Source organism: Cantharellus anzutake, assembly GCF_015039405.1.
Source record: "Cantharellus anzutake strain C23 chromosome Unknown EI90scaffold_424, whole genome shotgun sequence".
Classification (NCBI taxonomy): Eukaryota; Fungi; Basidiomycota; class Agaricomycetes; order Cantharellales; family Hydnaceae; genus Cantharellus; species Cantharellus anzutake.
In genome coordinates, this window is record NW_024067374.1 from 10,061 (window position 1) to 34,015 (window position 23,955).

At 48.0% G+C, this 23,955-nt stretch overlaps 3 protein-coding genes across 3 annotated transcripts; 1 reads left to right on the forward strand and 2 right to left on the reverse strand.

The window, feature by feature from the left end:
• Window positions 1-15,733: 15,733 nt before the first annotated feature.
• EI90DRAFT_1849463 (P-loop containing nucleoside triphosphate hydrolase protein) lies at window positions 15,734-20,041 on the reverse strand. The gene is made up of 8 exons (XM_039052263.1): window positions 19,925-20,041; window positions 19,193-19,870; window positions 18,279-19,138; window positions 17,284-18,228; window positions 16,593-17,224; window positions 16,107-16,455; window positions 16,004-16,057; window positions 15,734-15,940 (listed from the first exon to the last, which is right to left on the reverse strand). The coding sequence occupies exons 1-8, from the start codon at window positions 19,995-19,997 to the stop codon at window positions 15,923-15,925; spliced, it is 3,609 nt and encodes a 1,202-aa protein (XP_038907369.1). The 5' UTR covers window positions 19,998-20,041; the 3' UTR covers window positions 15,734-15,922.
• On the forward strand, window positions 20,033-20,718 carry EI90DRAFT_1848559 (5-hydroxyisourate hydrolase). Its single transcript, XM_039052262.1, has 4 exons — window positions 20,033-20,137; window positions 20,192-20,288; window positions 20,346-20,484; window positions 20,545-20,718. Exons 1-4 carry the CDS (start codon window positions 20,104-20,106, stop codon window positions 20,629-20,631), a joined length of 357 nt encoding a protein of 118 aa, XP_038907370.1. The 5' UTR covers window positions 20,033-20,103; the 3' UTR covers window positions 20,632-20,718.
• Window positions 20,551-21,782, reverse strand: EI90DRAFT_3109869 (ubiquitin-conjugating enzyme/RWD-like protein). Its single transcript, XM_039062637.1, has 6 exons — window positions 21,632-21,782; window positions 21,485-21,566; window positions 21,330-21,425; window positions 21,186-21,274; window positions 20,983-21,130; window positions 20,551-20,924 (listed from the first exon to the last, which is right to left on the reverse strand). Exons 1-6 carry the CDS (start codon window positions 21,644-21,646, stop codon window positions 20,806-20,808), a joined length of 549 nt encoding a protein of 182 aa, XP_038907371.1. The 5' UTR covers window positions 21,647-21,782; the 3' UTR covers window positions 20,551-20,805.
• Window positions 21,783-23,955: the final 2,173 nt, after the last annotated feature.

Sequence of the window (23,955 nt, forward strand, 5' to 3'; positions counted from 1 at the left end):
GTAACGTATACTGAGCATGCCAAGCGCAAGACGGTCACAGCCCTCGATGTTGTCTACGCTCTGAAACGATCGGGGAAAACATTATATGGTTTTGGCGCCTGATTCCTTTTTTTTGTAGGTTCTCTGTAGATGAGGGATTCTCCATAGACTGACCGATCCTCATAGCATTTGGTTGTCGTTATGTTATTGATTTTATGCAAGTATTTGTACTAGTTATGATTATGAAGATCCGTAATTTGCAGACTCGGACCCAGTCGTTCCAGGGGAACGACTGGTGGAAAACATTGCATCCGGGATGATGTAAGCGCTACATGTGACTATACCGACGTCGGTTCAATGTATATCACTATTTACACCTACTTCGATGTAAACTCGCGAACGGCATGGCCACCGACTCCATCCCTATCCTATCCGCACCCATATGCTGAGCCAACGAAAGATACAATAAGGAGAAATGTCACTGACGTCTTTGGGAAGACTCTTCGTGGTTTCCAATTGAGAGTAGTTGTTGCCCAGATCCATCGGAGGGATTTGCTCTTGACAGCTCTGGCAAAACTTTGATATACTGCCATTGCTGTATAATGGCGGAAGGATTCTAGTAGTCATAACACCACTTACTGTCCTTGGCTCTCAGCAAGCAACTGGACTCAGTGCACTTGGTGTAAGATAAGACTGGAATCCTTACCATGAGTAGGAGTGCAACCTGCCGCTTCTCACTACGGGATCGGCTCCTTTGAGACGAAGGTGGGAGGCCACTAGAATCTAACCAGCAATCATCATCGTCATTATTTTCGTTTTCCAAATCATCAATGTCCTCCCATTTATCCAGTTCAACAATTTCCCCAGGGGTAAATGTCGCCGAAAGGAGACAGCCAATAAAATGCCACAAAGTAGGAGCTTTATGGGAGAATTTCTTCGCTGTCCGCTGAACAGACGGAAATTTAACTTCCTTGTGTGTCATTGATGAAGCTGAGAAATGGAAGCCAGAGGCTATGTCTGTTAGGCAATCGAGCTCATTCGTGAGTTGTTGGCAAGTGTAAAGGAGCACTGAAGCGAGGAACAGGGTAGGACCCAGCGAGTAGAGCATTTAGAGACACTTTTGGAGGCTTTCCCTTTCAATAATGAGACCAACAAGCGTAGGGAGAGGCCCCTTGATTTTATGGAGATTTGTGGGGTTGTGACGCAGATCATCGCTAAGGCAAGCGTCGAGAAATTCATACAATATCAGACCATTTGCTTCGAAGGAGTTAAGCACAGCCTCACGCGCTCTCTTCGGCACTTGAAAGGGTAAAGGGAGTGGGGACTGGTGGAGGTTCATCATATCGGACAGTGAGATCAGTTGCGCAATAATATTCTTGTTGAGTATTGTTTGTTCGATTCAATATGCACAAATAGCTGCCGTGGGAAAATGTTTTCCACCAGCCCAGGCTCGTACCCAGCCGTTCTGTTTATGCTTGTTTATCTTGTCAGAACGGCTGGTGGAAAACATTTTCCCACGACAGCTGTATACTGTTATTTGTGCATATTGAATTGAACAAACAATACTCAACAAGAATATTATTGTGCAACTGATCTCACTGTCCGATACAATGAACGTCCACCAGTCCCCACTTCCTTCACCCTTTCAAGTGCCGAAGAGAGCACGTATAGAGGCTGTGCTTAACTCCTTCGAAGCAAATGGTCTGACATTGTATGAATTTCTCGATGCTTGCCTTAGCGATGATCTGCGTCACAACCCCACAAATCTCCATAAAATCAAGGGATCTCTCCCTATGCTTGTTGGTCTCATTATTCAAAGGGAAAGCCTCCAAAAGTGTCTCTCAATGCTCTACTTGCGGGATCCTACCCTGTTTCTCACTTCAGTGCTCCTTTACACTCGCCAACAACTCACGAATGAGCTCGATTGCCTAACAGACATAGCCTCTGGCTTCCATTTCTCAGCTTCATCTATGACACACAAGGAAGTTAAATTTTTGTCTGTTCAGCAGACAGCAAAGAAATTCTCCCATAAAGCTCCTACTTTGTGGCATTTTATTGGCTGTCTCCTTTCGGCAACATTTACCCCCGAGGAAATTGTTGAACTGGATGAATGGGAGGACATTGACGATTTGGAAAACGAAAATAATGACGACGATGATTGCTGGTTAGATTCTAGTGGCTTCCCACCTTCATCTCAAAGGAGCCGATCCCGCAGTGAGAAGCGGCAGGTTGCACTCCTACTCATTGTAAGAATTACAGTCTTATCATATTCACCTAAATTTATATATATATATATAAGAAACGTGTCACCATAATTTCAATCCTTATTCAGAATCGAAACCAGAAATGCTCTGGAATGCAAGCACTTCTCAGTATTTGTCTTTATGCAAAAAGGACACCGTCAAAAGTCATCGATGCTCTTGCACATGCCGGTATCTGTTTCTCTTATTCAAGCATACTGAATATGATTGGCTCGCTATCTCAAGATCATACACGCCAACTAAAGAGGCTCAAGGGCGATGGAAAACTTTCCCGTGTCATGCTTGCATATGATAATTTCGATGTCAACATCTCTACTTCTCAGCCAACTATACAACGACAAGGCTACATGCTCAATGCCACCTCTGGTATCTTCATCCCTCTTGCTCATGTTGACCCTGAATCTCTTCGTGTATCGGACCACCTTTGGCACTGTGATCTTCGTAATCCACATCGAGACCGATCAGTTCCTGTTTGAGAGAGGACCTATTTGGACTACCTTCCACCTCCGGGAACTGCAAAGCATATGCGGGAAGCATATGCATACTACTTTCGTCGAATCCTTGTTGAACTTGCTCCTGATTTTGCCAAATTCAAAAGGAATCTTGGCCACTTAGCCCCTGTCATGCAAGTCCCAGTGATCAAGAGTGAAATTCTCCCTGCCCGGGCAATGCATCTACAGCAATCAACAATAGATGACAATATTAGGGCTATAGAAGACTTACACCGTCAGGCTGGCTATCAAGCGGCAGACCTGTACAATTACGTCCAGCTAGTGCATGGAGACCTTGGAGCCTTCGAAAAACTCGAGTCGGCTCGTGAGCATCGTGCTGCCGAAGAGACACCTGGACTCCGAATGCAGTATCTTATTCACATTCCAGGTCTCTTCCATGTTTGGATGGCAGGGCTCGAAGGGCTATATAGAGCATGGTTTTCCCCTTTGGCCCGTCTACATCCTGAGAAAGAGAAGGAAAATCGAAAGAAGACCAATCATACTGGTGTCAAACATACAGATGCTCTCTGCTGGCTCACACTACTACGCCCAAAAGAAAAGGGAAAATTCTCCTCGAGTTCTATGCCAGACCTTCACCACCTCGAGTCTTCACTGACTCATACTAGCTGGGGGCTTGTACTGGACTGCTGGCGTCTTGCTGTTAAGGCTAAAGACCCAAGATGGGAAACCCTTGCTGACTGGGTGAAGTCTAAACCAAAATGGGAAGATATTGTCGCGATTTCCCATGAAATGGTGGAACAGTTCTTGCCTGGGCCTGCATTTGACCGGGAAAGGTTAACTGCGAATGCTGATCAGGTCAACGCAAACTCGAAATTGTATCTTCGTGACCTCATGGATTGTACGATCTTCAAGGCAGCAGTCTCATCTGGGGATATCGGGCGAGTGGAGCAGGTGCTATATTCTTGGGTGCCAATGTGGAAATCGACTGGGAAGCATAAATATGCAAGGATGATATCCAATTTCCTATATCGCCTTCGTTTTGAGTACCCCGAACCACTGAGGTATGTATTGTTGTGCATTTCTGGCTATAATTTCTAGCTTCATGAACATCCCATAGTCACGCAATACGTATGAATTGGGTGTTTTGTCCTATGGGGAAAAATGGCCAGTATCGGGCCGTTGATTGGGGCGTTGAAGAGCTAAATCTTCACACAAAAGTATTTTAATTATTTCTATCATCACTTTTTGACGTTCTTATCCTTAGCTCCAGGTGCTCTGGGGTGGTGCAGGTGGTCCATCGAGAACGTGGAATCTAATCTATAAACACTCTATTCTGGTGGGAACATTCCGAAAAGTTTGGAGAGAAACTTCTATATAAAAAGCACAGCTGTTCTTCACCCACCACCCAAAATAGAGAAGACACTGAAGCGCCTGGTGGACGGAATTAAGGTAGTTAATCCTAACAAATACATTGAAGGTCGGAGAGCCGATGCATGGATTCCAAACCACATTACACGCGGCCGTCGAATGATGCAGGATGAGATCAATGTGGCAAGCAGAGAAGTGGTGGATATGGATGGAAATCAGCCTGTCGTGGAAAATTTAGATGATGTAGGCACTGGAAGGGAAGCACAAGAAGAATGGATGGAAATCGACGATGCACTAGTTGATGAGCAGCCGCAGTAGTAGCGACAAATTAAGCAGTTCCTTACCATCTGTGCTTAACTTGCCTTTGAATTTCCCAATTGGCAGTTTCCCATAGTCAACAGGTGGAGGAAAGTTTGTGCCCACGTAAACTGAAGGCCGGAATCAGAAAGTGCCGCATCCGTAGCATGGATAAACCCACATCGCTTAGCATGGTGGGAGTCAGTACTGTCTACAGGTTCCGGTGCATGTTTAGCTGGAACTGAATGTGTCGGAAATGAAAGGTGATGCTCAAACAGGGAGCTAGGTCTTCGAAACAACGACTGAGCTGAGTTTGATAGGGATGTAGCAGCAAGGGGAAAGGGAGGTTGGGCTAGAGAACTTTGGACTGAGGCCTGGATATGGCTCGGGTGTTGTGGACAGATTTTTTGCATTTCTTGAAACAAGAACTGTTAATTCTATAGTATCTAGTCACTTGAGAAGCGTCTAACTCACTAGTGTGGCCAGGATTGTTGCATGCACTGCAGGTGGGAGGTCTTCGTGCCTTGAGCTCTTCTAGATCAGCTTCCTTCTTCATGCTCGGAACAGTTTGTGGATGAGTTGCAGTCACAAGCGCCAATATTTCTTGCCCAAATCTCGAACTAAGTGTCCATCGTGTTTCAAACTGTAGGGCTTCAATGCTCGGAAGATGCCCAAAATGTGCTAAATCTACGATTTGTGTAAGAATTTCATCCGCAAGAATGTCAGAACCCGGCAAGATGTCAGCCTCATCAGGAAAAAGGCCCCGCAGTTTTTCCTCCCTCCATTTTAGCAGCTGCTGTTCCAGTTGCTCTTCAGCCTCGGACCTCTCATAAGCCCTTAATGGGGCACGGCGGATCAAAACAGTAGGTTCATCTGGGGGTTGAAGAATACTGGAACCGGGACTGCAGTTATCGCAGCATGATAGTGGGGTGTGAGGGGCACATCGGCTACAGCAAAACTCTTCTATGTCTGATACCAGATAAGAAATGCACCTGATCTTCGCACAATAAACGAACTTACCACAGTCATCATTACTGAAATATCTATTCAGAATGATTCGACGGCAGCGGCTGGTTGTAATAAACTCCTTCATAGCCATAGCTTCCCTAAGTTTAATCTCGGAAACCCGCTGGGTCGTCTTCGACGATGTCGATACTGGAGTTTCAGGACCAAACCATTTTGGCTCAGCAATGAGGATTGCAGAACAAAATAAGGAAAAATCTCGGGCACCCCTTCCGAGCCGTTGAGCCCAAGTTGAGAGTGTATCCGGAACACCGTACTGCACAATAAGCCTGATGTTGGGAAGATCAAGTCCCTAAAATATTTTGCTCGTGCATGCGCACTGATGTCAGTGCACATATATTAGGAGCACATACCATTCCTGCTGCGTCTGTGCAGCAAATCCCAATCAAAGTACCTGATTTAAGCTTCTGGATTGCAGATGCACGAAAGTCGGCAGACATGGTAGAGTGGAACCAAACGACTTTCTCCTTGGACTCTTGGCCTAGGAGGCTCCGGATATATTTTGCGGCACCCAACGTGTGGTTTCGATCATCAAAGAAAGCCATCCAAGGGCCACCGACAGTGACCAAGAAGTTTAAATCGTGATATTTTCGGAAAGCACCCCGCATTTTCCACACTGAAAGGCTAATGTTAAAGCGGTCATTTGTCCTCTTGACTTCCACATAGTTTTTTGAAAGCCCGAGGTTTTGGATAACTTCGAGTTTGATGCAGCGAGGTAGCGTAGCAGTTGCAGCAGTAATGGTCACAGACGGTGGGAAAATGTAGCGAAGGGTGTGGAGATGTTTATATGATTCACGAAAGGTCGACCCCCATTCAGAAACCACATGGCATTCGTCCACAATGACTCGGTCTACCCAAGTCGAGAAGGAGTCCAGCGTCCATATCTCCAGAAAGCGATGGTCCATAGCCAGCTCAGGAGAGAGAATAATGACACGGTATTTTCGATGGCAGATGTCCTATAGGCATATAATATAGCATTTGGATTCCGAATATCGGTGAAAAACAAGACAAACCTCAAGAAGATCTGGCGATAGATTGTCCTTTGAGATACAGACAGATCTTACACCAAGTGCGCTCAGTCCAGTTGCTTGCTGAGAGCCAAGGACAGTAAGTGGTGTTATGACTACTAGAATCCTTCCGCCATTATACAGCAATGGCACCCAGTATATCAAAGTTTTGCCAGAGCCAGTCCCGGATGTCAAGAGCAAATCCCTCCGATGGATTTGGGCAACGACTGCTCTCAATTGGAAACCGCAAAGAGTCTTCCCAAAGACGTCAGCGACATTTCTCCTTATTGTATCTTCTGTTGGCTCAGCATATGGGTGCGGATAGGATAGGGATGGAGTCGGTGGCATGCCGTTCGCGAGTTTACATCGAAGTAGGTGTAAATAGTGATATACATTGTACCGACGTCGGTATAGTCACATGTAGCGCTTACATCATCCCGGATGCAATGTTTTCCACCAGTCGTTCCCCTGGAACGACTGGGTCCGAGTCTGCCACCAGCCGTTCTGACAAGATAAACAAGCATAAACAGAACGGCTGGGTACGAGCCTGCGTAATTTGTAGTCATTAGCTTGTGGCCTGGGCTGATTAGTGTAAGCTATGACGGTGACAGCTGGGTGTGTATAACTGCACCTTTGGTCTGTAAGCGGGTCCCCCCTGGCCACCATATGAATGGAGCTAGTTACTTTCCAACTGGCAAGTGACAACTTTACCGATTCGTTCCACTAGGAGATCTACATTTGGCATAACGTCCACGCCAAGTAGAAGCCTCCCATCCTCATCCCATTGAACTAGGCGGGTGATGAACTTGACTGATATCCACTTGTTTATTGAGGGTATCCTGTACTCAAGAATGGAATCTGTTTCAAAACTTTGGTCCGGCCACAACATTCAATTCATTTCTTAGCTGCGGTTTTTTACAATCACTTTGCGAGATGCACTTTGGTGTTTGGTAGGCCTGAGGATTGGATGCGTTCACTCTAAAGACTGAGAGGAATCGAAGGATGGGGTGCAACGGGACTTGCGTAATATAATTTACATGCATGCATACAACCAGTTAGAAACGTCAGAGTCCTCAGCTGAGTGATAGCAGAAGAGTAACTCGTCAGAGGAATGCGTTGATAAGGTGGGGGAGGAGAACAGGCCTTGCAGCATGTTCCGTAAGGCATCCTTTTGTGCACGAATTAACGAGAATAACAGGGCAATCTCGAGGTCAGATATCAGAACAAACTCACTTCAATTTCATAAGTTTGGGCTCATGCAACCGAACCACAGCGTAGTCGATGGTGGGGGGGGGGGGGGGGCAAGCCTCGATGTGAAGTCCCGGACACCACGTAGAAGCACGACTGGCTCCCGTGAGGGTGGCGTCTTGAACCGAGCAATATTGACAATGCCCACAGGATAGATGAGGAAAGAAATCATACCCATTATCTTATCCTAGGAAATTACTCAGGGCTAAAACGGGTTCGGTACGGTGGCCAAGCGGGCATTGTTCAATTGATGAGGGAAGCATCGAACACTGCCAAAAGGTGAGGTCAACACCCAGAAATTTCCTATCGGGCCGACAAAGCATCCGCCGGACAGCTCAACGAGCATGCAGCCCCAGTAACTGATCGCCTCCCCGGCCGGTTGCAGAATTTGCGTCAATTTCCACCGCGTGGACATTCGGCCACCGCCAGGATACTGGCCTCAGTGCCTCGATGAGCGTCGTGAAGATGCAAAACAAACCATTTCGGGAAATACCCACGCAAGTCCCTTGGAAATTGAATTGAATTGTGCGCTTGGCCGCAAAGGACGGGACGTCCCTCGCCACGCGACTCGTGGGATGTGCCGTTTTCATGAGACTGGTGAAACCTTGGGCGCGGATCAGGGCTGGCTAGATCTCCACGGCTTTCCAAATGATCCACCAGACCATACAGAGAGACCAATATTTGCAAGTTGGAAACTGAAAGCCATGAGGCTGAGAAAAATACTTCGGGCAAGACTAAAGAACACCGTTGCATGCAGTGTGTGCTTAATTTCCCCCCCCCCCTCGGACTTGGGTCGAGTATGCCTGTTATGGTGCAGTGTGGGCGCTCTGGATAGTGCCGAAACGTTAGATGGGGCATCAACCCGAGTGGTGTCTGTAGGGTGTCCCGCGTAAACAGAAGCTGGGCTAGCCAGATCAGATTGAGCCTCATCTGCACGTACGTCTCCAAAACACAGACGCATTCCATTACTGGTCCAAACGCATATGTGGTGTTGTCAGTAGAAGAGAAAGATATTCTCTAGGGTCTCAACGACCCCGTGACGAAGGTCATCGAGACGACCTCCAAAGTGAACGGTGTTACGCCACATTCGTGTCTCATTGAGGGAAGAACGCATGGGAAAAGAATATGTACGATTAAGCTTACGGTACGAGCCAGGCAATAAGCCAAGACAGGAATATAACGTGAAAATCGTCCAGAGGATTTCCGCTAATGCAAAGAGCGTATACGACTGGCGGGTATGGAATGAAGGTAGGTGAGAGTGTATGGGGCAGATCCGATGCGACATACACGAGCGGAGTTTGCTGATCAACGATTGAAAACAACCCTAACCCAAAAGAACACACAATGAAAATCCGTCAAGGCCAAAAATGGCGACATTAAGACCTGCGAAGCTTGGACGGAAGGAACCGACATCACGGTGTCATGGACCTCGAAGCCGCTTGAGAGTACAAGTCATCTTCATAACTGATGCTATTATGCGACTGGCTCGGCCCATCGGCTTCCGTCTCTCCCGATGAATCAGAAGAATGCGAACGGGATAATGAAGACGATGACCCTGGACGATGAGACATACCACTTCTCGGCCGACTCGGAGCAGAGCCAACACTGTCGCCGAGTAGTGATTGAATCCTCATTATTGATCCTGTGCTTGTTGAGGCCGATGGCATGGAGGCACGGGGTAATCCGTTGCCTGTAACGTCCGGACATGGGAGGCGTCCACTCATCTCAAGCATGGCTGGTGGCGCGCTAGGCTGCTCGGGATGCTGCAGCGTGTGAAAATTGGGTTGTGAATGACCAAACGAAGTATGGGACATCATTGCGAGCGTTGCCTCTGCTTCTGCGATTCTTTGTTGGGATCTCTTCATGCGTTTCCGGCACCTACATGCGCGTCAAATTCGCAAAGGGAGAGGCGCCAACGATACGTCAGACATAGATGCACTTCGAGAACCCCGATTGGTCTCATAACGGTTGCTCACCGATCACAGACGGTGCCAGGACCGGCAGGTCCTGGACCCCATTTTTCGATACACTTTCCGTCCTTATATCTCCCTGTTTGCTTACACTCTCTGCAGATCCTCAGTCCAGCCGCGTTTGTGAGGATAGAAGAGGACGCTCTCCTGCCCCTCGATCCGCTGGTTCCATCCTCCAGGCCGAACCTTGACCACAGGCGATTCTGAGGAATAGTGACGGCTCCCACACTAGAATTATACTCGTCTAGTTCAGTTCGCCACACATATTCGCCCGGTGGACCAGGCCGCCGGTTGGGCCCAATCGCCCCAAATTTCGGCGATTCAACGCCACGCAGAGAGCCGGAGAATGCTCCCGCAGCGCCAGAAGGAGGAAATGAAGACCTGCGGCTAGGCAGTGGCCCGAGAGGTGAGAAAAGCACATGGGTACTATTACATCGAAGCTGTTCGTAAGCGTCCCCAGACACGTGGGGCTGGCTTGTTGTCGAGCGGGATTGGTCTAATTTCGGGAGAAAGTCAGAGAAGAAAACCATGGAGGCGTGTTATGTAGTTTGAAATTAGGAAGTGTGTTACAAATGATGTCTCGACGTCTCGTTTAGTACGGAAAGCCACCCATATGGATGAGAGATATGGGGTAAGAAGATGATCCTGAACTCACTGGTGAGCCAGTAACAGTGTCGACGATTATCGAAGCCGGCCTGGGAAGGAACAATCGGGGTTCGGGGTTCACACTCTCCTAGCTGATCCTGGTCAGGGCGAACCTGCGAAGTTAGACACACGGGAGGGAACGGCAATGGAGAGTGGACTGAGCCCGCAGACGGGAGTCCCACTAGATTAAAAAGGCACCCATAGACGAGCAACAATCATTGTCATTAGAACGATCCAATAACCAAGACCTACGTACCACCAGCCGTTGAAGGTCTCATCTGTACATGTCCTTGGAGGGCAGAAGCATTCTCAAGGGGTCTAATTGGCGGAAGGACAATGACAGGCTCTCGTCTAGTCTCCCTTCTCTCGCAGGTGACATTCAGGTCACCAGGCCGTGAGCCTGGCCCTGTGGAAAGATGGGAAAGTTGACTCAGCGCACCTCGGAGCTGCGCGTTAGGGTCCCCAAAGGCAGTCACAAGCGTGTAGTTTAAGTTATAGGAGTGGAGCAGAAGTGTTCAAGAAGGGTTAGTTCGGACTTCGAATATTGTACTACGAGATCGTACCTCGCTCCCCAGCTTATCGTAAGGTGCACCCTCAGGTCCGGCCCCGGGGCGGTTCTCTAGCCATGTCGATATGGCGACGGCGCTTGATAGGTGCTGATTAAGGGCGTTCAAAGCTTGTGCGTCCGTCATTGTTGGTAGACGTTAGGGGTGTTCAGGAGGATGATAGGGGTTGACAAGGATGAGCCAACGGTGTCAATAAAGCTGTGCGGGGTGCCAGGCGAAGTGCAAATCGCGATACTATGAATCAACAAGAAGATTCACGGAAGGTGGGTTGGCAGGGCTATTGTTCCGTTAGGTATAATTTCTTTTCGGATGGGGGTACTGAGGAATGGTTATGTGAGTAGGAATTCAAGGCTATTTCTGGGCGGGATAGAGTATTTTTGATTGGGAATGATAATGCCGGGCTAGGGGATCAGTCACCTTTATAGTTTTCCGCCACACAATGACTTGGTGTCGGAGGCGGAGAATCTGCCAATACAAAGGGGGTTTTCTGCGTATTTGGAATTTGGGTTATCTGCCTGCAACGAGGGAACGTTCGCAACACTGTGTCGTCTTCCGAAATCGAGATCATGAAGAATTGAGAGTTGGACACGCGAGATTGATATGGGAAACCGATGAATTAATTAGGGGAAATATAAAGCCGTGGATATAGCTGATACTTACGCCACAGGGTAGAAGGGGTGGGGTGATCCTACACAACTCCTATACCAAATCAATTCCGGGTCACGATGTTCGCTAGGGATGATCCAAATTAAGTTCCTAAAGATGGTGTTACGAATAGTGAAGCTACTTCGGTGCGCGATTTTGAAAGCTTCGGAAAGAATGGGGGGTGCACCGAGAAACAAAATACGCTTGGGGCGCGAAGGGGTGATGGGTGTTGCGAGCTGCGTGTAAAAGAAAAGGTCAAAATTACGCAGAGTTTGAGGGGGGATTGATTGAACACGGACGGGGACACCAGATGTCGGAGCTGGGACCCAGACAAGTGGATGTAGCCAAGCTGATGCTGTTTCCTCCGATCAGTATCAACGTTGCTAAGAAAAAGCCAAATAGTTCAGGAGTTGGGGGAAAGAAAGCACGTCGGAGACGCGACTATCCGTACTTATGGATACAGGCCATTGTCGTATCGGGCCATCTGAACTGAGCCTTGAGCCGGACAAGACCAAGGGGCAAATAGAAAGGCGCATTTATCGCCTATCTTGGTCGGATATGGCCACAATGATGACGCTGATGATTTAAGGGTCTATCTCGGCGTCAGACCAGCTTTATGACGTTTCAACGGGCCGGGGATTCTCAAAGGAATGAAAGCGCACTACGATCGGGGATAAAAAACACCTCCGATTGATGTGAATTTTCGGATGCCACGATCAAAACATAAAGTAGTTTGAAAAAAGACCAAGGAACCCGCCATCATGAAGGAAATTTGATGTTGTTGATAGGCCAGGATGTCAGGATAATAGAAGGTGGGGAGGGGGGAATTGAAACGCAACCCAGCGAAGCCAATCCGCAGGTATGTGCGATCCACGACAACATGAACATGCCTCGTGTCAGCATTTGATCTGAGATCCGCCGTAGCTGCATGAGTCGGAGCCATCCGAATCAAGCACCGAAGCCAAAGAATAATTATTGTTCAAGAACAATGGTGACAACAGCGCAGTCTCATTGATCAATCTCATCAAATGGCATACACACGAGCCACAGCAGAGAACGCAACCAGACTGATCATGAATATATTTGATGCGGTGATCTGATCATACTAGAGCTCGTTCGATGAAGAGAGGTGCATGTGCCAACCAACAATTCATATAATGGCCTTCGAACTATGATATATATTGTATAGTTCAGGGAGCCAGATGTTGTCATTTCGTTAACACAGAAGTGTGAAGCGACGCATGGGCCGCGAGGATTACTGGATGTAATTAGTTATTGACTCGACGGCCCACGCTGCAGGTGCGAGTCTGCATCATGAATAGGGCGCAGCTGTGACGAGAGTGATCCCGGGTACCCGGACCCATAATATAATTTGTATACGCCTGAGTCAGAGAAGAGAAAAGGCTCGAATAGTTGGATTGCCCCCAGAAATATTCGAACTTGATTGGGAACATGATCTAGCCGAAAATGTCTAACAGTACTTGCTGAAAAAATGAATGGGTCCCGTGAGAGTCGCTGAGCGCCGAAATTGTGGGCGAGATGGCATTTCAAATGGATGGGCAAGTGAGTCCGAACTACCCTTTACTCACTTAACGCTACCAGAAAGACAGTAAGGTAATTTATCAGCAAAGCACGTCTAGGTACATAATTACATAATAATGTTTTAAATATAACGGGCAACTCCGCCAAAATAGCGACAAGGCCCGTCTTCATGGACAATCCAACAAATCGCCTTCAGCATACTAGAGAACACTTACTTAGGACACAGAAGTGATTGTGATGCTGATCTGAGCTAAGGGAAAAAATCGGAAATCCCCGAGTATCGGGGTAAAGGGAAACTCCGAATACAGACATGAAATGAATCATTTGAATGTGCTGTCGCTGTCGATGACATTGTCTCCTCTGGTGTGCCGGAAGCCCATACACACTCTATTTGTGTTTTCTCCCATCATTCCTGAGGTCTGGACGCTCGATCTCTCAACCATAGCATCGGTGGACACCAGCTTGTCAGACTGCACAACTCCTGACCCACCCGGTTTTGCATTTGACCTAGATGCTTCTGTGCCCCATTCACCTGACCGTTGCCGTTATGGTCCCTAACGATTTCTACTTGCCATTCCTATCATCTGCAGCGGAGGATTGTCTTTCCCCTTTCTGTGCAGTGTTTTGTCATTCCTCTCTTTGTTCCGCACTGCAATATTGGTTTTCCCACATTTGCGATCCCTTGATTCCACTCAGCGATAACTCTGGTGCATTCCGATCGAATACGGCTTTTCAACATCCCCAAGATGTTCACGTGTAGGTTGTTTGTAAGGGACGTCTAGCATGAGGCCAGCATTCCTCTTTATGTTTTTTACGAATGGGAAATTGATGGAACACAGATATACCAAAATGGTCTCCCACATTTAATGGTATCATGGGGTGCCGACCTGACAATCTCCGAATAAATTGTCGGGGACATGAGTACCAATCATAATGCGCTGGACCTAGAATGCGGAGCATTGCTCCAAAGCTTTGTGCCTTAGGTCACTGGAAACATATGCACTAATGCCATTCTTTCCGACAGTATATAGGTGTTTGTTCATAGGTGATACTTGTTGAATGTACACATCACAGGCACCAGCCGTCGAGTTCGAATCAAGCCCTCATCATCTTTCATAGATTTTTCAGTTCTGGTTCTAGGGGGAATGTCGAACGTAGCATTGGGGATTTGAACTGGCCAGCAATATTTTCCTCAACAATTCTGGTCGTATTCTTCTGGGCACAGCTTCAGTGAAGTTCGACTGGTTGTGCAATATGCGGGTAATTAATCCTTAACACGGGTGGGAGGTTGAGACGTGTTTGGCGTTTCCCTCTCGAGTTTTCTTCAAACACATCAAAGGCTAAACCTATAACATCTGCCTGCATTCCAAATTCCTCAAGATGGGAGCCCACCTTCCCTCGCATGACATGTCTCCAACAAGTGTTTGGGCGCCGAGGATTACGGTATCCCTACTCCTGTGAAAGCACAAGCGGGCACGACTCTCATCGGATTCCCTCCAAATAGCCGTCTGGCCCTTGAATAAAGGTGTAATGTCTCTAGCCAGTGAAGGCTTGAAGCGCTGTCATCTTTGCGTTTGACAATTGCGGTAAGCGTAAACGCCACAAGGCCAGTACGATGCCAGCGTAATCAACAATCAGTACTGCGTTTCAGCCAAAAATTTCTGCAGCCCTTTCCGCTGTCGGATGCCGTGCAATTCCAGCCTTTTCCGTGATGGGAAATCGAAGCTTGCTTGTCCGACAGCGGAAATGTCGACGGAAAATTGATGCATGAAACCACGTGTCCCCAATTTCTTCGTGCAATCCGCTCAAGACTTTGCATCAAATTAATTTCTTCGTGCCATCCTCTCACTTTCTGTTACATATAACATAAACTGACCAATAAATCACCTGGGAAATGTGTCTGTATTATTTGTTGGCGTTCCCTTCCGATGGTCAACTTAGCTGGAACATCCAAAGGGGGCATGTGTATTTGCTTTTTGCTGCAGACTTAGTGGACTGGACTTTTACTCTGGGTTACTTGGGTTGTCTTACTAGAATAGCTGTCATTTCTATTATTCCAGATGTACGGGGTCGGATATGTTATGTTCAACATCCAGGGCCGTCTTGGTGGTCTCTTCTCTAGTGGACTAGTCTCTGAGTCCAGTGAGCTGATCTCTGCTGGTTTGTTTCTCCCCTGTGAACTCTTTAGCTCCCACTTGCTATGTGGGCTTTTGCTCTATGGTTCACCAATGAGTTATGCGTTGCAATCTGCAGCAGGACAGCATTAATTTGATATTTTCGTATGTTCATCTGTTCCCCATGATATGATGTATAAAGGGGTGAAAGGTTAGGGGTGGAACCCCACGTAGCTTTCGCAAGGTACTAGGTTTATGGGCAGGAGCTGCGCTCCTGAGTTGTGATGTAAGGTGGTTGTCGTTGAGTGGTTCCGGAGACTCGGGCGGAATGTTTTTCTTGTATCTACATCGAGAAATATATATGCTGTAGTTTAGAGTTTCCAGGTGTGGATTGGACGAGAAATCAATATGATAGATTGTCAGCCACCACCAAATCCCCATCATTTCCTGGCCCCAACCATGGAGAAGTGACACTCAATCCTCCAGCAGACAGAACCAATATCCGACGCGGGAAATTTCGCGGAAACCGGGTTAATCCCAACCATTTCCTACACCGAAATTTTTGGCTTAAACGCAGTGAATATATGTCGGGGCAATTACTCAAAACTAAGTCGAGGTGGACTCGCCGAGACCCGTGAATTGATCAGGCAGTGTTATTACTTAATACATAGGTATCAGGTATGTAACCAGTAAAGTTGTACAATTAATGTGGATTAATTACGACATGTTGTCCGTATGACATTAATCATTATCCTAGAGATCAATCCTTCACACGACAACTGTGAGTGCGTAAGTTTTGTCAGATCTAGCCAAATGTTTGACTCTGAATGACAAAAATTTTGCATGAGCGATATTGATCAGTTAGTATAAAGCGAAGTGAGCATACCGAGCGGGCACTACGCTTGATTTTAGATAGACGCCATTCGTCTGGCTTTTCGTACTAATAATGGATTAGTTTGTGTCATATTTCTGGCAACGACATGGCGCACTTTGTTGTACAGAGGCTCGATCTTCTCTTGTTTCTTCCGCTTACTGATTTTATTGGCATCCGCAATTTTGAAGAACTGAGGTGCAACCTCCACGAGCCACTTGGGTTCCATGGCAGTCACGTTATGACAGTACTCCCGCGTCGTGAGGACCAATTCATGATAGATAACCCATTCTGGGTTTCGATTGAATAACGACGAGGAGGGGTGAATGTAGACTGGAGTACCCTCCACAAGAGTTTTGTAGCCTTCCTGTGGATCTTTTTTGGCAGCGTTGCGAAAAAATCCAGAGCAGATGGCACGGCGTGCGCGATTGTAATCTCTCCCACATGAAATGATGTCGTGTTTGTATCTAAAAAAGTAAATGTTAATCTATCGGCCATGTGCCCGAAGAACGAATGAAGTTTGGGAAAGGCGGGATGAGCGAGGCCGCCTATGCGTGCGATTCGCCATAGTGTGATAGGGTAAACAATGAGCCGAGAAACGCACCGATCCATGATACCAAGGAGCTGCTTCCTCACATCTTGTGCGCGTCTCATGCTTCTAGCCTGAATGAAATTCTCGTAGCACCAAGGGTTAGAAAATTTGCTTGCAGCCCAGCCATTGTAGACTGTTAGTAATGTGAGATGATCTCCTTCCGGTTGATGGAACTTGGCCTTTTTTGAGTCAGCTTGAGCTTGTTTCTCTTTTGGCCGGTAAAACACATTCTGCACCGATAGCATTGCAACGATGCTTAAGATTTCCTCGGAACAGCCCAGGTCAACCGATGCAATGAGCATCTTGGCCTGTGGCGGCTCCATCGGAAAATCCGCCATCTTGCGCCCCAAGCGCGTCAATAATCCCTCATCATCAAGCGCTGACAGCGCATATAGCTGCTCTAATGCAGTCAACATCGTTTGCGCGGGTGGTGGGTCCATGAAATCGAAGTTTAACAAATCGTTGATCCCCATTGCCTTCAACATGAGGATAGTGTGGGCCAAATTCTGTCGCTGAATATCTGGAACAGGGCTGGGGAGCATTTCGTTGCGATATGCCGCTTCTGTGTACAGTCGATAACACTTTCCAGGACCAGTGCGACCAGCTCGACCAGCACGTTGACGAGCCTGGGCTTGAGAAATGGGCTACATGACATTTGATGTTCAGCCTTGAGAACCTCACGGGAAGTTACTTAAGGACTTACCGTCACAACCAAGGAGTCCATGCCTAGCTTGGGATCGTAGGCGTTTTGCTTGACAAAACCTGGATCAATGACATAATAAATGCCGTCGATCGTGATGCTTGTCTCAGCAATATTAGTTGCAATGACTACCTTCCGTGCCCCCGGAGGCGCAGGATCAAAAATCTTCGATTGCATTTCGGAGGGAAGAGCAGAATAGACGGGGAGAATAATGAGCTGAGGGACTTGAGGACCTAAAGTCTTCATTCGCTCAAACAGTATTTCACAAGCAGTGTCGATTTCCTCCTGTCCAGTAAGAAAGAGTAAGATGTCACCTGGAGGCTCGGACAGGTGAATTTGCATGATGGTGATGAGAGAGGCGTCCAAATAATCAGATTCTGGCTCTTTCGTGTAGAGAATCTCCACAGGATACGTCCGACCAGGAATGGTGAAGATACTGCACCCGAAAAAGTACCTCGAGAACTTTTCGGCATCAAGGGTTGCGGATGTCACAATAACCTTCAAGTCAGGACGCCGCTTCAAAGCCTCTAAAGAAGCAGTTAGCGTTGCAGATGAGCTCAAAAGGAGCCGGAACAACATACTTTTGAGGAGGCCAAAGAGGACATCGGTAGCAATCGTACGTTCGTGCGCCTCGTCAAGCATGATGACCGAATAGGCGCTCACGTCTGGATCAATGAGACACTCGCGCTGAAGCATGCCATCCGTCATATATTTTATTTTCGTCTCCGGACCTGTGCAATCCTCGAACCGAATCGTATAACCAACCTCCTGCCCCAATCGGCATCCAACTTCCTCAGCTACACGTTTTGCCACGGACATTGCGGCAACACGACGAGGCTGCGTGCATCCGATTTTTTTGTGGTCAGCGTAACCTGCTTCAGCGAGATACTGGGTCATTTGAGTGGTTTTCCCTGATCCAGTATCACCAACGACAATCAGGACTTGATGCTAATTCATTCAGTGACAAAGAGTGCGGGATGGGACGGGACAAAACTTACATCATGTATAGCCTCCAGAAGGGGTTCACGAAGCTTGTATATCGGCAAGCTTTTTCGCTGTTCAGCGATGGGCAACGAAGTAATTTTTCCGAAAGTTGTTGCCTTGTTGAATGTTTCTTGCTTCCATTGCGGAACTTCGCTCGCCTTCTGACCCATGAGGTGACCACGCAAATCCTGGGCGAAAATCTTGTCCTGATTATTGGCCATCGGATCCAGCCACGGTGCGTTGAAGTCCCGAGCCTCCGAATCCGCCAATTCGTTGGCTTCTTGTTGCCGCAATTCCTTGCGCTCTTTCGCAAATGAAGCTCCGGCCAAGGCAGCACGATTCAATGAACCATCCGGTGCTTTAATAATTTTCACAGGACTCATGTCCAAAGTCTGCTTCGTCTGTCCTCGAAGGAAAGGCGGTTCCTCCTCACGAACTTCAACGTCAAGTTCTTCTTCTACTTCAGCTTTCGCCATTGGCGAGTTAAAGTCATCGTCGATATTCGGGTATTCGGAAGCGTCAATCGCCCCGGATGCAATGAGTTGTTTGATCTCCCATCGTTCGGGGGAAGTGAGGCGTCTCGCCGAATGGGATGCGGCCTCTCCGGCGAATCCACCAAGAGGAATAGCATTGGAAGAAGATGCTCGCTCGGCATGCCGTCGGGTTTCCTCTGCCAGTTCAGCGTCTGATTTGATTCGCAAATGTGGGGTGAGATCGTCCCCTGTCCGTTGATCAACATCTCGCATCGATAAACTGATTCGGCTTCCCGCAATACTCATCACTTTCACTTTAACGGACTGACCACGAGACAATAGGTCAGCAGGGGAGTTGACCCTCCCCCCACCTGCCTGAATGGCGGAAATGTGACACAGCCCTACAGAAAAGCGTCAATGGCACGTTGTCATGCATAAATTACACAGCAGGGTACCTTCGGCCCTTCCCTCAACACCATCGAGTTGAAGGAAAGCACCAAATTCCTTCAGACTTGAAACTCGAGCATTATAGATCTTGTAGAGAACGGGTTTTGAATCAAGCTGAACCCTCCCATTTGTCTGGGAGCGCCCCCTAGGGTAACCGCCCCTGCCGTCGCGATCTCGGGGAGGGCTAGGACTTCGTCGCGGTGGGTGACGAGGAGGGCTGGGTGAGTTCGGACGACGACGTTTAGGAGATGGTTCCCCATTCGCTTCAAGGAAATCACCTGCAGTGGGGCGATTACGTGCGCGCTTATTCGCAACGCCTTCGAGTTGGGACATAAGATCGTCAACCTCTTTGGCAGTTGCGTCTTCGACGGGGGCATCAAACTCATCCGATGGCCGCCATTCCTGGTCAGGTTTCGACAAACCGGGAAACATTCGAGCCTTTTTCTCCTTCTCTGATAATACCAACTCCTCGGCTGCCAGGCTCGCGTCTACCATCCTGGACTTGGTATTCGTGGACCGTTTCTTGTGCTTTGGGTGCATATTTAAAATAAGCCGATCCATATTTTCAACAAAGGAGTCAGGGAATTCTGCTCCCACTTCTTGAAGCCTTTGCTTAAACTCCGGAAGAGTCTTGGACTGATCATGGAGGGCTATTACAAACTCAGCTAATGTCTTGTCATTGATGCCTACCGCGCAATGTCACCCAGTTGCATTAATTAATCAGCTATAAACACACCTACCTGTATGGTTCAGTATTTCTTGAGTGATTTTGTTGACCGCAGCCAACACTTCAAATGTGTACAAGTCATCCATCCAGAGCTCTGAAAAATCTGAATCGACAACGCAAAGTCACGTGTCTGGGGAGCGACATTAATCGCCTCGCCAATTTGGCCACACCGATTACAGCCTGTGGTAGAAGATGGCTCTACCTCGATCCCCTGTGACATGCCACGGTGAATTTAGCTCCACCATAAAGGAATCTCCTCGCTCAGCTTTGACTCCACTAGTCTTGGATTCCAGCTTTGGCAAACCCGCTGAAGATATTGGCGTCTTCTTAGAAAAGTTTAACTTTGACACTTCTGCATTCGATATGTTGGGGAAAGGGTATGATGGGATGCCCCTTTCTCGTGTATACTGGATGCAACACATTAGATTACCTAGAACCACAAATGAGCAAGGACGATGTGAAACGTTGCTCGATCCTAACCATCAGCTCAAGCCTGGTCTCTATAAGCTCACGTTCCAAACTGGCGACTACTTTGTGGCTACCAAAAGAGATTCATTTTACCCCGTAATAGATGTAAGGACAATACCAGTTTGCTCCAAGGGGACATTGACTAAGCCTTGTGGCCATTTAAAGATTACTTTCCATATCGCCAAGGACGAACATTATCATATCCCCCTACTGCTTAGCCCTTGGTCTTACACTACATACAGGGGTTCCTGATATGTGGCCCAGAAACGGTCTAATCCACGGTTTGCATATCAATGAATGGGACAAAACCGATCACAAAGGGAAGTGAAGGTATCGTTGACGGCAAATCAAGTATGAAGGTACATTACGGCAGATAAGGTGCTGTATCGGTGTGTATGCGGTGTCTATGATCATATGAGCACATGTCTATCGCGACGTGACGAAAACGCGGTCAAATGTTTCTCCTTTGACCGTCCCACCCCTCAGAGAATTCTTGACGTTCCGCATGAAGCCCTCGCGATCCCGTTTCAGGTCCTCGGCCGCATCTGTACGTGTTAGGAGGGCTGTGAATTCCGAATGACACCGCTGAGAATTGACACCCACCTTTGTTCAAGGGGTCATCGGCATTGGGCTCAAGGAAAAGATACTGAAGCCCAACCATGACCGAGTTGAGGTTGAGCACGGGCTTCCAGTCTTCCCGAAGAATATTTAAACAAACATTTCCCTCTAGGTCTATGTTAGGATGATAAATCTGCCATGCAAACAAAGTTGAGTTACAACACGCGCAATGGACAGGTGGGACTAACCTTAGGGATGCACTTGACCTTTGGTGGCTCATGCGGGTAATTATTGTTGATGTTGAAGGAGAAATCAAAGGATGCCCCCTGGTACATTCCTGAACCAACATTTAGCATAAAGATCGAGGGAAACGAGCTAAGCTGGTAACTAGCCTTCGTCTGGTGTCAGTGTAAGCGTGAAATTGAGAAGATCTTCGGGGTTAGGGAACGTGGTCGTCATCGTTTTCGGCAGCTCCAGCTCCGTCAAATCTGAACAAGTCAGAAGAAGGTCAGCAGATCGTCCGATCACACGACAAAACAGCACGCACCTTTCTGGACACGGATCTGGGCTGCACTCGTTTTTGGCTTCTTCTTGGCAGCCGCATCTTGCGACTTCTTCATAGACCAAATCTGCGAGATCCGAACAAGGGGGTAAGAATAATCGTCCCCACCGGTCCCAACATCCAATCGCGCACCTTTACCATAGACATGATGAATGGCCGTCAGTAGGTGGTGCGGACACTGAATGAGTTGTTGAGGGAATGCCAAAAATCGAGTCAGAGCTGTGCAGGCGCTTCAATCGTGGCTTCCGTGCCTGCATCGGAGGTCTCCAGGTTTGCTTCCGCAGAGACCTCGGTCTTGCAAATCATGGCTTCGACGGAACAAGAGGTACCAGCTGCCGCAAGCGCTGAGGCTCGGGCGGTCCCTCCCGATGATAAGGTTCCAAGGACTGCTACCGATCTCTCTCTTGTCGAAGAACAGGGAGATGAGAATGGGAACGAAAGAGCGTCTCCAATTGAAGGTACGATTGGCGCCGTTCTAACTTGTTAACTATTTGCTCTGACGTGGAGAAGAAGTTGAGAAGAAGAAGAAGAGGAAGAAGAAAGTGCAGAAGGCTGTCCAAAGTGATCCACCCCGAGTCGGTCTCTCTAAGCTTTTCCCAAATAATGTTTACCCGGAGGGTCAAATACAGGAATATAAAGACGAGTGTGCCACGTTGGTGTTCTTGATTGCTCTGGCTTAACTCTGTTTGATAGCAACCACTATCGAACAACTTCGGAGGAAAAACGATATGTTGAGCGGCAAATTAACCAAGATCCCGAGCACACGTACAATTCAATTCGCCGCGCAGCGGAAGTGCACCGGCAAGTGCGAGAATACGCGCGCCGTTGGGTTCGTCCGGGAATGACAATGACAGAAATTGCCAATGGTATTGAGGATAGTACCAGAGCTCTGGTCGAAGAGAAGGGAATGGAAAGCGGCATTGGCTTCCCAACAGGTCTCAGTCTCAATGACTGTGCTGCCCATTATACGCCAAATGCAGGTGATAAGATTGGTGAGCATGTTCTACTCCGCTGTGAGGGGTCTTCTGACCGGTGTTCCTGGTCAGTGCTCAAATCGGGGGACATCTTGAAGGTCGACATTGGAGTGCAAGTGAAAGGGAGGATATGTGACTCCGCGTTCACATTATCTTGGAATCCGGACTACGAGAACTTGCTGACAGCCGTCAAAGATGCAACCAATACAGGAATTCGGGTAAGTTGCACCTCCAGTGGTTCCGTTGTTTGCTTCCCAATCCCCCGAATATTTAGGAAGCAGGAATAGACGTCAGATTAGGGGAAATAGGAGGCTACATTCAAGAGACCATGGAATCCTACGAAGTGACAATCGGGACAAACACCTTGCCAAGTCAGTGATGCCTCATTGGCATTAGCCTCATAATATTTAGTCGTAAATCTTAGTTAAGTCGATCGAAAATCTAACTGGCCATACCATCGGGCTGTACCAAATACATGGCGGAAAGTCGGTACCGATCGTGAAGACCGGAGATAGGACCAAAATGGAGGAGGGGGAGTATTTTGCCATCGAGACGTTTGGCAGCACGGGCCGGGGACATGTGGTTGAGAGTGTGAGTTGGATGACGTCGCATTTCGTTTTAGACTCACATCAGATGCAGGGGGAGGTCTCACACTATGCCAAGATTTTAGGGGGTCCAAAGCCAAGAAGGTTTGTCAGAGCTTTGGTCGAATTAAGGGAGGGCTGATTTTTGGTAGCAGAGATGCTCCGGCATCGGCTAAGAAGGTGCTTTCTGCCATCAACAAGCACTTCGGTACACTACCATTCTGTAGGCGATACCTTGATCGTGCTGGCGAGACGTCATACTTGTATGGGGTAAGGAAAGTTTTTCATGTTACCGCGTGTTTAATGACGGAAGGACGCCCCGCAGCTTCAAAAACTCGTGCAAGAAGGTATTGTTCAAGACTATCCACCGTTGAAAGATCAACCCGGATCCATGACAGCCCAGTTTGTAAGTACTCGATTTTTTTCCGCGATTAAATTAAACCTATGCTATGTTGCAGGAGCACACGATACTTCTTCGGCCAACTGTGCGTTCGGCCAACTAAACTTTTTACTTCCACTGACTGACGCACCATTACCCAGGTCAAGGAAGTTGTGAGTCGCGGTACTGACTACTAGGATCCTTCGGGTGCGTCTAGCGTCGCGGTCACAATGCACAGCAGCCTTTCATACCCCCCCTCCCTTACGGATCGCTTTATTTGCTTCAGGATGATTCGTCGGAGCCGCTCGAGTCCAGCGAGACCACGGAACTGAAGTCTCAATCTCATGTTCATTACCGTGTCAGATGTCCTGAGGCTTCAATACAGAATCATGTACGCAGAAGCAGGGGAATTAACCGACAGCACTGTTGTCAGGCGTGGTCTCGCAGAACTACCACCTCCCCAGTTGTCACATCCCCTCCTCCGGGGGATCGACGAAGGCATGGTCTGTGTTTCCCCCT